Source organism: Eimeria necatrix, genomic scaffold (assembly GCF_000499385.1).
Source record: "Eimeria necatrix Houghton genomic scaffold, Enh_scaff72, whole genome shotgun sequence".
Classification (NCBI taxonomy): Eukaryota; Apicomplexa; class Conoidasida; order Eucoccidiorida; family Eimeriidae; genus Eimeria; species Eimeria necatrix.
In genome coordinates this window covers 97,258-110,276 of record NW_013654545.1, presented here as the reverse complement: position 1 = coordinate 110,276, position 13,019 = coordinate 97,258, and the positions used below count along the sequence as shown (strand labels likewise).

At 48.1% G+C, this 13,019-nt stretch overlaps 1 protein-coding gene across 1 annotated transcript; it reads left to right on the top strand.

The window, feature by feature from the left end:
* Positions 1-9,663: 9,663 nt before the first annotated feature.
* On the top strand, positions 9,664-12,348 carry ENH_00073370 (hypothetical protein, conserved; the record flags this gene model as incomplete). The annotated part of the gene is made up of 1 exon (XM_013582722.1): positions 9,664-12,348. The coding sequence occupies one exon, from the start codon at positions 9,664-9,666 to the stop codon at positions 12,346-12,348; it is 2,685 nt and encodes an 894-aa protein (XP_013438176.1).
* Between the last annotated feature and the right edge of the window lie 671 nt (positions 12,349-13,019).

Sequence of the window (13,019 nt, the reverse complement as noted above, 5' to 3'; positions counted from 1 at the left end):
GTTGCAGCCACTTTTGTCATTCACTGTGGCAGTGCCTGTGTAGCTCCTGAATCGTCAAGAACATAGAATCCTGACGCTCTGTGCAAATGTCAACTTTTTTGAAAGGCTCGCCGCAGTTTTTAGAAACTGTGCGCCGCATTGCAGGAGTCGCTTGTTCGACAATCAGGGTGTGGGTGACGTGAATCACACAGAGCTGGCAGACTGACTAGGTCCGTTGCATCTGTATAGGTGCATTGAGATCCACGGACCAGCGGTAACGATGGCTAATCAGGCTCAGAAATGCAGACATTGAATTCTGACGTGCTACGCCTAATTGCGTGTCGTGAGTTTTCGGCACAAGAAGCGCTCGAATGTTTCACTGGAATATCCTACCGCAGCTTTTACCATCAAAAATGCGGCAAGGCTTGCAGCGGTGATTTCTCTTTTTTCGTAGGCTATGATCATACCCATGGGTGTGCTGTGTTTGTCCGAGAGAAAAGCAGAGAAATGGGGGAAAATATACCTCTCAGGACGTACGTTTCACTCACTCGTGTTTTTTGTATCATGCAAAGACTAACTTTTCGTGTTTTTTGGTGCACTAACAATTTTGATTATGGTTGGCAGTAGGTATGGGCAGTACCCCTTGAAGCTTCGTATTGCTCACGAAAACGGAAGTTTGGGGTTTATCTTTTGAGCTCCTAGATTCAGTAATGATTTGCTTTGGTGGAAATCAGGCTGTGAGTATCATGGGAAATTGGCCCACACGGCAGCGACAACGTTACATTCACACTAGCTTGAATTACAGTTCTACTTCACATTGCTTTTATACTGCTGTAAGAGTTCTACAGTTGTTTCATAACAGCATAGTCGTGCTTGCGCTGTGTTTTCATTTCATCCTTGTTCTGGCTGATCAAAAGGCCTATTTGCTTGTGAATCGTTATCAAGGGTCCATCGATTCACCAAGGCATGTTATATGTAAACTATATATACGTTTTATATAAACTTGGGCGCCATTACGTGAGCAATTGCTTAATATGGGCTAACGAAGAAAGGGCTTCCTTAATACGGAGTGGCATCTGGGCTACGGACAAAAGGCATGCAACTGCATATTTTCGATTGCATGCACCAGATCGTGGGTGATCATCAGCGTGATGATACTGTGACTGTGAATATTTTGAACTGAGCGAAGTATCCCAGTCACTATGACGGGCCGAGTAAACGGATAGAGAATTCTTCTCTCGGTGAGCTCTAGGGTGCGGCCATCAAACGTGAAACTTAACCGCCAAGGTCCCTGTTACGCTTCAACTTATATGCAGTGATTTCCGACCCACGAACAAACTGCTGCAATATTGAAGCATTTTGGATATCGTGCACACTATCAAAAGAATTATAGGGGTGAAGACTGGGAGCAGTGTTTACTTCACCAAAATCCTTATATAAATTTCCTTGGCCCGTTTGCTTTGAAGCAGCGCAGCAATGAGGAGCTTCCCGGCAAGTAGGGCGTGAGTCAAACGAAGACTTTTGTGATGAGGACGACCCCTTCTAGAAGCGTCTACTGATAGGAGAGGAACATGCGTACGGGATACATACTGCTTCAACATGCATTGATTCGGAAATCAATGCATATAAGTTGAAGCGTAACACGGACCTTAGCGATTAAGTTTCACGTTTGATATCCGCACCCTAGCTCACTGAGTGGAATTTAGGTAGCAGCGTGGAGCTTGCGTTGTATTTTAATGGTGCAAAGTATATACCGCATTTTGCCACGCACATGCAATATTTCTCATTTTTTGTGACGCTTAGAATAGCCCGAGTCTTTAGAAAAGTGCAGCTGCCGCCTGCAAGTGATGAATGTTGCCCCCCGAAGGTGACGCTTTACAAGCCATTTACTGTCAGCTACTGAAGTTCCTCAATGCATCAGGCTTTTGGTGTCACCTTTACGTCAGGTGCAGGAAAGCTTTGAAAGGGGAATCATACAGGCACGGAAGAACTGTGGATGTGTAGAAAGTCTTCTTATTCTCTTGGAGTCTAGTTTGATGATTTGTGTGTGTTTGCCGCTTTGTTCGAATACTTAAAGGTCAGACGCATACAATGTGGGACTACGTAGGCAGTGCGTCTCACGAAGCAGTGATCAGAACGATTATTTCCATATGTGATGCTGGTAAGTTGTGAATTGGTCTTTTCACGTTTGAAACGATCAATCATAATCTTGTTGATTTCCCAGTGCGTCCTGGCCCCTTTTACATCCACTGTCGTGCACTTCACTCTAAAAACGCGTTTTTTGGTGCATGTTCGCTAAAATATGTCTATTTTGTTCCTCCACTCCCGAATATCAGTTTTAAGGTCTGTGTTTTATTGCTACTTTTGGTGCAGACTGCCGAAGCGGTCATTGAATCACACATAGGAACCTTCGTCCGTGATCGTTTGCCTCTGCAAAAGTATGTGCGTTCCAATAGTGAAATTTTGCAACTGTACCGTTTACACTTGAAGCTCTGAATTCGATTTAGTTCGTTCTTGCTCATGAAAGGCTCCACTCTCCATGTAGCGGCAACTTGAAAAAGCAGAAATGAAAGTCGTATGCTGCCCGCTACATATGTGCCAACATAAAATTTTTTAACTAAGCAGCTTGTGCGTTGCATTCAACAGCAAAGGCGCGAAGATGAGGGCAAGCTCTGCAACAGTCCTAATGGTGGCGCTGTGTTATTCAGTAGTATTCAAGTTGTGGCTTCCGACACACATGAATCGGACAATCTTTTTCTTATGAATCTTGCCACGCCTTTCCGTAACTCCTTCATTTGCAGGACACGGGACAAAGTGGTTTGAGCTATTGTTCCGAACTGTTATTCGGAACAATAGCCCAAACAGGTCTAGCTTCTGGTCTACATCATTATAAAAACATTATCCTGCAAGGCTCCCAGTAGCCAAATTGTGCAGCCAACAAAACTGACTATTTGTGGTGCCTACATCCCGGCAGGCGTCACGCAATAGCACGCTCGTGGCAAAATGCACTTTGCATGTTGCCACTAGATTGTTAATGCCTTCAATGGCTTACGTCGTTTACTCAGGGATCTGATGCACGCTAGCTGTTTGTAGTGCGCGTTCCTGGAGATCGAATGAGTATCTGTCTGCGCCCTGACCCCGCACATTACAGAAAGCCAGTGCGTTTCCTTATTTCCTTGATGGGCGTATTCACGCATATTTGCAGTGCCATCATCCGAGTAATTCTGAAGCTACAGATGTTGTCGCATCTTCCCGGGACTCAATTTGATGTTTCCTATCAAAGTGTGTGCAAAGCACGACTGTGTGCAGACATGACTGGTTCTGTAGCTGTTTCGCAAGTTGTTGAAATGTCGACGTTACTGCTCCATCACCAGAGTGGACTTGAACAGAGCAGTCTCTGTCTTCTCTCAGCAGCCCGTCTACTATCAGCATCCGCACGTCTTGCAGCAGAAGTTCCAGAAATGCGTGTGTAGTTCTGACGCAATTGTTGAATGGCTTCAGAGTCAGGACGTCTATGCTGGAATGCGCCAAGAGCACCACTTTGCATAGAAGTAAATGTTGGGAGCCGCAGGGCAGGCCGGTGTGCATACATGCGGCAGGTGGCTTATTAGCTTTTTTCCAGCATTTTCAGTGCAGAATAGCCGCTGACAAAGCAAAAATGTCTCGGCGGTTATGAAGCATGGATTTAATTATGGTCCCCGCATGCGTAGCAGGTTGTCCTGGAGATTACTTCATCCGTCGCTTTTTTAGACTTGTTATCGATTTCTCAGTTCACGAAAATTGATGAATGCACTGCTTAAGATCGCGCGAGCTGGAACTTGCCGGGCATTTTTCAAAACTGCATATGAGGCAGGAAATTGTTCGTTGATATAGGTATTAAGGCGTGCATATTACTTTTTTTCCGCACGAGCGTTCCAGTTCATCGTCGTCTACTACTAGACTACTACTAGTAATACTACGCTTTCCCTGCGCATGTTGGAGATCGCTTGTTTCGTTTCGAGTTACGCGCATATGGGCTTGCTTCTGCTACCTTGATGAGGAATTTGCAAAAGGTTCGCAGATAATCTTTGGTTAATAACACATTTCTGCCGCGCAGCCGTAAGCTCAGTGAGGAGGCAAACACCTGCACTAATGCAGATGGCTTCCATGGATTATATCTTCTATGCTTTAAGCTCGCGTTTGAGTTAACTTTGGAACAGTGCGTAAGACTTTTTGAGCCAAATTTATTTTCTTTTTTAGAATGTCGTTTGCACTTTGCTTTGTCTCCGTGCTAACGCCGAAAGAGGACATACAATTCGATTATTTCAAAGCCCGCCGTCTGATGCCCCACCAAGCTGGATCTGCATTGCACTGACGAGGTTTGTCCGCCTCTTAGAATCGGTCCTGTTCCGTGCTGCTATGCGCGTCTCGATTCTAGCGATGCTAAGTGTATTTTAGACTCTCTATTGTTTACTGCAAGCACCACATTTTGCAGTGGCAGCAGTCCCTCAATATCGGCTGCAAACATTTGGATTTCGTCCTCCGGGTCGTGGTATTCGGTCGCCTATGGCGCAGCACGCTATACATAGGACATAGTGTATCCACTTGTCATATTTGGAAATATTTCAATACGTGCATGCAGCGCAAACCGAGGTGCTTCGATCTAGCTGTGGCCTGCATATCGCCACAGAGCCCTTTTTCTCTTCAAACGCATCCGAGCTAGGGATTCTGGAGCCTTTCAACTTTAATTAGCAACCGGAGTTTACATAATTCATCTATTGCTCATACGAAGATACACATGGAAGCCGCGACGTTGCTGTCAGGGGCTAACGTTTACAACTAGGACTTACGAGCAAGTGCTTAGATGTGTGTGTGTGAAATACTGTCTTCAGCCGTCGAATCGCAAAGCTTTGAGCTGATGGCAAAACTTCGACGCATTTTAGCTAGTCAACTATTCCTTGAAGTAGAAATACCACTGAAACACAGGGCTCCAGAGGTGCTGGGCTAAGCGTTCGTGTTAACTTTTAGCAGCCCTACACCATAGCAAATGGTAGTCTCTAAGTACTGTCGTACATTTCCTTCTTGCTCGACACTTCGACGGTAAAAAATAATGTGTAAGATCGAATGGCGTCGGTGCGATGGATAGAGTGGGTTTCCTCGAATGCAATGCTAGCAGCTTGTCAACTAAAACAACAAAATCAAGCAGAGGGCCCCTCCAAGGTCATTGCGGGCAGACTGCAATCCGCTTGCAGAGGAAGTGTGCCTGCTTCCGTCTTATATTCTGACAAGCGGGTAAAATTAGCGCCAACAAATGGAGATAATGACTCTGGGGAGACCTTATCGCCCGGCTTTTACGGGGTTTGCTGTTAGCATACAATGCAGTGTGTGCTTTCTCTGAAACCGAACACGAACACGGTTCTCTATCTGCTCTATCATGTAGTGTGGCTTAGAGCCAAGACGTAAAATGTTGCCATCTCCAAAGAGTGTTGACACTGAGCAGTGAAACGGCACTGAGATTTAGCGTTCGAGGCGAGGATGCGGGATCTACGTTTTCGTGCTCATCATTTGCTGAGATGCGTTATCATGTTGAACCCGGGAAGCAGGAGAAAACATAGGAAGCAAACGCGCGTATCTCCAGGAGTCTCTTGAGAATGGCTGGCTTTTACTTAGCAGCAGGTGTTCATTTGCATTTTTTTCGATAACTTTTCAGCGAGCAAAATCCTTCGCAACACTGATACTGTTGAGCACAATATTGCACAACGAAAGCATACAGCCTGGCGCTGTGGTAACCAATTTCCAGTGTAGGCCATACTCAGAATACTGATGCCAAGTATGCCAGATTTGCGCCTTGTCGTGAAGTATCAACATATATACAGCTTCTGGGTCATCTCTCGCTGCTACACCTGTCCGGAGGGTGTTCGGTACCGCGGTCATGAGTCCTGCTAACGGCGGAAGCCCTTTTCCACGTGCACTCTCAGAGGCGTCCTTAGATGGGAGACTAGCGCAAGCAATGCGCCGCTAATCGCAAGATGAACGTGGAGTGTGAAGGGCGTCCTACCCCTTCGCTTATTTACCCTGCCGTGGACATTTTACTATTGTCCAGCAATATGTTTTTGCAAATTGAGGTTGCTTTGGGCACTGCGACGCTGCCAGCTCTGATGCAAGCCTGCACATCCGCCAGAGCCAATGGTTATGGATTCTTCTGCCGACCTTGCTGTTACCCGGGCTGCTACGGAACCGGAGCACGCAAATATCTAATTTTGTGTCTTTAATTGTAGTCGATAGCTAGCGGAGTTACTCGCAGTCTACGGACTGACTGGCGGTAGTACATCGATGCTGCTGCAGAAGCTTGTCTGGGCAGAGCGCCAGCAGCCAACAAACAACGTGGGGCTCCCGGGAAGCGCGTTGTGATTTGTGATTGAGTGTGACACAGCTTCGAAGATAAGTTTCTGTATGAGTCAGATGTAAAGGGCTAGCCTACGTGAAGAGACACATTGAGCCGTCCTCTGTGGCACTGGTAGTGGGCTCTCTTTCACACATGGTACATATGCTTCAGTCTACGTCTGTGGTTGCTGACGAACAGGTATGCCCCAGGACTCGATTCTCTTCTCTAAATTCTCCCCAAAAAGTTAGAAAACTCCAACTAACATTTCTCGATGTTTAAGTATTCAAAAAGAGAGTTCCGGAATATGACACTGACACACCTTTCTGTAGGTCAGCTCCCTGGCCTCCCCGTTGGGCGAGCCCTGCCCCCAGGGCCCGCTTTCCTGCTGCCGAGGCCCCTAAGGCTTCTGTAATCGTGTAAACTGGCTAAATTTAACAAGCCTCTTATTCTGTCACATCACTGACCTCTGCAGGCCTTGCGGAGGACTCATTGTAGTCCCCGTGCACGACAATAACAGCACCGGCAGTGATGGTGGCGTGGCACCGTACGGTTGAAAAGCTAATAAGCATTATGAAGATGTCTCTGCTCAAAATGACAAAACAGCGAAACAGCCTAAAGAAGTCAATGTTTCCCAAGGAAAATGTTGAAAAGATACTCTAGCATGGGTGCCATCGATTGTACAGGGTGCTGATGATGGTTTCCGGTTGCTTGGTAGGGAAGCGGGCGCATCTTCCAAAGGCCTGGAGAAGCAAGTCAGAACATAGAAAAACAGACACACTAACTAACGCAGCTCCTCGATTTTCATGTGTCTATCTGGTAGTGCAGCAATCTTGCTTTCAACGTGCTCCTCCCCCTAAGGAGTTTGCTACCTCTGATGCAACCGAAAATTCTCGAGGTGCTCTGGACCCCATTCAATTGCACAGTAAAGTAACCCATGAAACTGTTTGGCAAGGAAAAAGCCTGGTTTTCCCAATGTGATGATCAGAGACGACTCTGGACATGGAAAGGGTCTATACAGGGTCAGTCTGGCTAACTGTCTCCCCGGTTCTTTCTTCAGCGCGACAGTGAAAGTGTCTGGAAACTTTTGTAGCCACAGCTGCAGGTAGGTCTGAGCAATCAACTCTTAAGGTGTCTTACAAGTCTCCCTACGTTCTGTCAGTATCTTAAGGGTCGGCCAGTGGGCAGAAGGGCCTCAATGTCTCTGCTCCTTGGGCTCGCGGTAAGGCGGTGGGAAGCTTCATACAGCTTTACAAGGTCACAACCATTCGCTGAGTAACTTTGGGTGGCAACTATGGAAAGCGAGGGCCGACACAATTGCAGAAGCATTGTATGAGCAAGCTTCACTTGCACATTACATCCGCACAAGCATAACGTTGCAGCAGTTGATGCTCCAAGTAAATCTGCAGTGTGCGACGATATGACTTCGAGTTCATTTTTCTTTTTGATCCTGTGTGTTTCATTTGCGAGCTGCTCCAGCTTTTGCTCTGTTTGGTGCATTGCTTTTAGCAGGTATCGCAGTAAAAAGCTGCGAGCATGGGGCTCTCATCATCTCAGCCAATTTGTTGAACTTCTTGCGAATTGTCCAAAATCTGCCGCTTTTTCACACGTAATGAAGTTATGGTTGATCTGCGCAGTATTATTCATCATTTGCGGATCTCGAACTGTGATGTATTCCGAACTGTGATGTATGTCGTGAGCTCCCTGAGTAACACTAACAAGTCCGTCCAAAAGCCCAGTTCGTGCTTTCTCCTCCCTACATTTCTTGTGCCTGATTCGTATGATTTGAGTCATCTGGTGTGGACTCTCGTTTCTTTCATGCCTCATCACTTGTACTTCACATTGCATACAATCGAGCTGCTGAGACTATTTTAGTGGAGCGGCCTTTTTTTAAAGTATGCATTCGACACCTCTCCATAAAATCGCAATACATTTTTGCATGATTTTTCGAGCCGAGCAGAGAGCCCGTTGAGCTGATTGTTGGGGGCCAGTGAACGTAAAGGCGTGTATGAACCCATCTTCAAGTACTTTATGAAGTCATGATTTGAGCAGCGGCCACCACACCGTCTCCGTTGAAGGGCTGATGTTTAGATTTAAACTAGGAAAAACAAACACTTCTTGTCTCAGGAACCCTCACAAACACTTCTTGTCTCAGGAACACTCAAGGGGCTATGTTCGCTCCTAGGTCCTTGCCCTGTTCAGACGACCCTGGCAATGTCGTTGATTATCCGTCCCTCACGCAACCTTTTAAATCTGTCCATCTACAGAAAAGGCCAACAACTGAAAAAACTCCTGGATCGATGTTTTTTTCACTACGTCCGAATCTGCAGTATCCACCAGCAATGCCCAGAATGCCTTTGGTTCCCTGCTAGTCAGTGGATGCCGAAAAATCGTGGCTTTGAGTGAAACCGTTTGTTTGGCGTTCAGAACATCAAATATCAAGCAGCCAAATAGAATATGTGAAAAAGTGAAGGGTTTTCATGTTTATTAGTTTGAACGCAAGGCCGCTACACGCACGTTAGCTCTGTTGTCTAGCTCTGTCGAACATGTTCTGCACATGCTTGTAACCTGCATGTTCAGCTCTTTACATGGGGTAACATAGACAACTATCCCATATATAAACTGAATTTATCTTAACTACATGCTTCAACATCTTAGAGATCTTCTATTCCGCGGAGGCAGTACAGACTGCCGATGGGGTGTAAGCACATCATCAGGCAGATCCGTGTTGTTCACCTCACAACAGTTTGACCACTATCGATGCAAGGAAGCCACTTGATGTGGCTATCACTTGAAGTACCAATTAGAGCAAATCGCACCGTTTTCTTTTAATTGTTGAGGAGAAGTGACAAATGATCTGCAATGAGCGTCCACAGAGTGCTTCCAATCGGCTCCCAGCGACTCTCTGCGTCTTTCCTCCTATTGCATTCAGATTTTCCCGGGAATATACTTGAAGTGGTCTTGCCAGAAAGTCCCTTTCACTCTGGCAGTAATCGTATGGATTTCTTTAGGGCCAATCACTCATAAGGCCAACGCTTTCTGTCTCACTTGGCTTTTTTCTTGACTGGCGAAACCGTTCAACCTTCTGTGGCGACAGCTGCACGCCATCCACCGTGGCGTTTTCCCGCGAGTGCGCATGGTCCCTGTTTGACGTGGTCTAAATGGCCTAACGATCCCTCACGGAATTTCCATTGGTCGAGCTTCACTGTTAATGGAATCTTCAACACTACTTTAACTAGCTGTCCAACTGCAAGTGGACAGCTGTGCACTGCAGTCTTTTTCCAGCATACTGCCAAGTCGGAGACTGCACAACTAACGCGCGAATGGAGAAGCAGGACAAGCGACCAAGATGGACGACAGTTGTGAGGCGCGGAAAAGCGGCGCCGCAACGGGAGGCCCCAGCCGCCCGGAAGCGACCTCTTCCTGGTTCTGAAGCTCTTCAAAGACCTCCGCCGACTGTCCTCGCGAATGCTTCTTCGAGTGAGCAGTGGGCTGCTCACTGGCCTTTGCTGCCGAAATCTCAAAATGTTGGACGAAGGGCGGGAACCGAGACAGTCACCCAAAATGACTGCGTCGAGCCCCCGCAGCGACTGGAAGAGGCTCGCCAGCAGTCTGCCATGTCGGCTTCCACAGATGCTGAAGACAGTCCTGAAGGCCTTGTAAAGTCTTTGGAGGAAACTGCAAGTCATGGGAAACGCGAGCCACAAGCTGCTGCTTGCGAGTTGGAAAACGCAGAGCGGCAACAGGAGCAACGCAGAGAACTGGCCGCACTTGCTAGTCTATCAAACAAGATCCAGCAGCCACAGCTTCTTCAAAATGCCAACTTGAAGTTTTCAACTGTGAACATTGTCTGCTCCAACCCACGGCTCTACAGAGCAGAACGGGGAGCGGCGGCCTCAGTGTTCAACTACAGTGGAGAACGAGCAGCCCCGGGTGAACTAATTCATGCAGCGCAATTTGTGCTCAAACTGTTGGAGGCCAAAGCGCGCAGAGATGAGTTCATGAAAAGAGCGGACGAAGCTCTTCTTACAGGCCCCTGCCGAGGCTTGAGCAATCAGCAAGAGGGCATTCATGAAGCAGCAACAGTGCAGTCGAGCGCGCCTGATTGCACCTCAAATCCCGCCGGACAGCAGCATGCTCTTACTAATGAAGAGCTAGCAAGTTCTACGCTACAGAGAGAACTGCAAGAGTGCCAAATTGAGGAAACTGCATTCATTGACTTCATTCCTCATGTTCTGCATGCGTTTCGAGCCGTCATAAGACGGTCAGCAGCCCCTGCTGACGCCCCGATTTATCAGCAGGTCATGAATTTAGAAGGCTTTCTCGTGGACGCTGCAGCCAACAGCGCAGCCGCTGGCGGCTCCGAACCAACTGAACAGCTGAAGGCCCACTTCCCTTTGGGTAATCGAAGCGCGCAGCAGCTAAGCGTCCAGCACCTCAACGAGGCGACAACACATGAAGACTCGACGCTGGAGCGGTTGGATCGAAAACATCAAGAATTTATTGTGCAGCAGAAAGAACTTTCTGCTCAACGAAGAGTCGGCGCGTTGGCGTGTTCCTCCATTCGTGCACCATTTCTGGTCATACCTTCTCAGCTTCCTTCCCATTCTACTCGCTTGCAAGAAATCCTGCTTCACCCTACATTTCCACTGCTGTTCAATGGTCAGAAGGCGTTGAAGCAAGTGAAAACGGATAGTGGCTCTGCAACCGAAGAGCAACGGATGGAGGCACAGCAGGAAGGCCAGAGGGATTTCATACTGGAAAATCACGTGCTGCACCGGCCTCACAAGAAGGAGCTTTCCATCAACCCTATTCAGAGGCCGCAGTCAGTGAGAAGTGAAGCAGCTAAGAATTTCCACTTTGGGGAGGTGACGCCCGCGGACAGAAACTCAGGCCATCCGTACCCCAGCTTGGGCTTTTTCCTATGCCCTCAATTGGACAGGTCTATTCCCGGAGCGCTGGACAACCATAATAATCAGGGCTTTTCTGCTTTCCCTCAACACTTCTCACAGACTGTAAACACATGCGATGTTGCCCAAGCATACCTTGACTGCCGAAGATTTGCACCGAACAGCGGACAGCCAGATTGGCTTCAGGAAGAAGCCCCACCAACAGCGTTGAACGCTTCGGAGCCATCAGTATTGCACAGAATCGCAGGCTTCTCCGAATTAACTGCAAGCGGCTCCGTGGCCAAAGACCCATTCGGGCGTGTTTGGCAGCCCAGCTTGCATGAGTTTCAGACACAGTTATGTGGTCAGCTTCAAAACAGATGTGCACGCCAGCCCATTCCCGCTGTACTACTGCACCATGACAAATCTAGTGAAGAGTGGTCAAGAGTCAACGCAAAACTCGGGGAGTGGATGCCTCACCAAAGGTCGCTACAGCACTTGCATTCACTTCTGACGATTCCACCGCCGGCTCCTGGGCTTGCTGCTGGTAAACTTCAGGGTTGGTGCGGCAGCTGGTTTTGGCCGCATTCACTGGCCAACTTATTCGACCAGAACTATATTTCAGAAAGAACAGAAGCCGGGGGCCCTATTGTGGCAAATCAGCAACATGGAAAGCCTGTTTGGGATGTTCACAATCAAGATGCAGCAGATTGGGCCACCTGCAAAAGACTCTTTTCGGGCGTCGTGTCCGCTTCTCACTTACATGACGAACTTCACAAACAAGACTGCAGCTCGAGCACACAGCACAGCGGGGATAAAGAGCTAGCGCATCTCACACACAGCACAGGCGATGTGCAACTTAGGGATGATAAGAGCAGCCGCAAGCTACCGCGTGCGCAGTGGGAGCGACTGAAGCAGCTGCGACAGCTATCGGCGCAGCAGCGCGAGCCACGAACTTCGCAACACGAAAAACAACAACAAACAGGAACACAGCTTGAAGTGGCCCCTCGGCAGCAGCAGCAGCAACGCTCACAAAAGAATCGGCAGCGACAGCGCAAGCCGCAGCAAGAACAGAAGCAGCCGCAGAACACACAGGTAGCTGAACCACTCAAAGTATGACCACCCCACACTTCTAATTCTAGGCTTCAGGGTAGATCCACACAAGTGAAGAAAAACCGAAGAAGAGGAAGAAACAAAAAGGGGAGAGCGGAGGCTTCCAAAAAGAGTGCACCCTCTCAATGAGGTATCCAAATATTCCCTAGGCAGCGCTTTGAGATGTGCAGATGTCAGTGAACTAATTACGTAGGAAAGCAGATGAGACGACATGGCTAGTTCCTGCTGCCCTGAACGGGGTAAGTAAGCAATGAAGGCAGCGCAAATTAATCATGAGCTGGCATGTCACTCGCCACAGGCACTGTTTTGTTAGCTGGGAGATAAACCCGAGTCGAGCAATCGGGAGGCCCGGAATGCACAGCAGTGTTGAAACTCAGCGGTGGAAAGTTCAATGGGCTGAAATCTACCGTAAAGCAACAACTTGGACAGCGAAGCAGTGCCTGCCTGATGCTGCCACCAACAGAGGGAATATGTAGCGCCCTTCGGCTGACAACACGGCGAAAACATTGACACGAAACTGATGTGAAATGATAATACCGCCAAATACAAATACGAATCCGGGAGGAAACGTTAAAGTGGAAGCCAGCGGCCCACCCGCTCTGCCTTTCTCTGCTGCTCTGGTGTAAAAAAAGTAGGGCTTCAAAGAGCTCTTCGCACAAGAAAGTGCGCACTGCCAA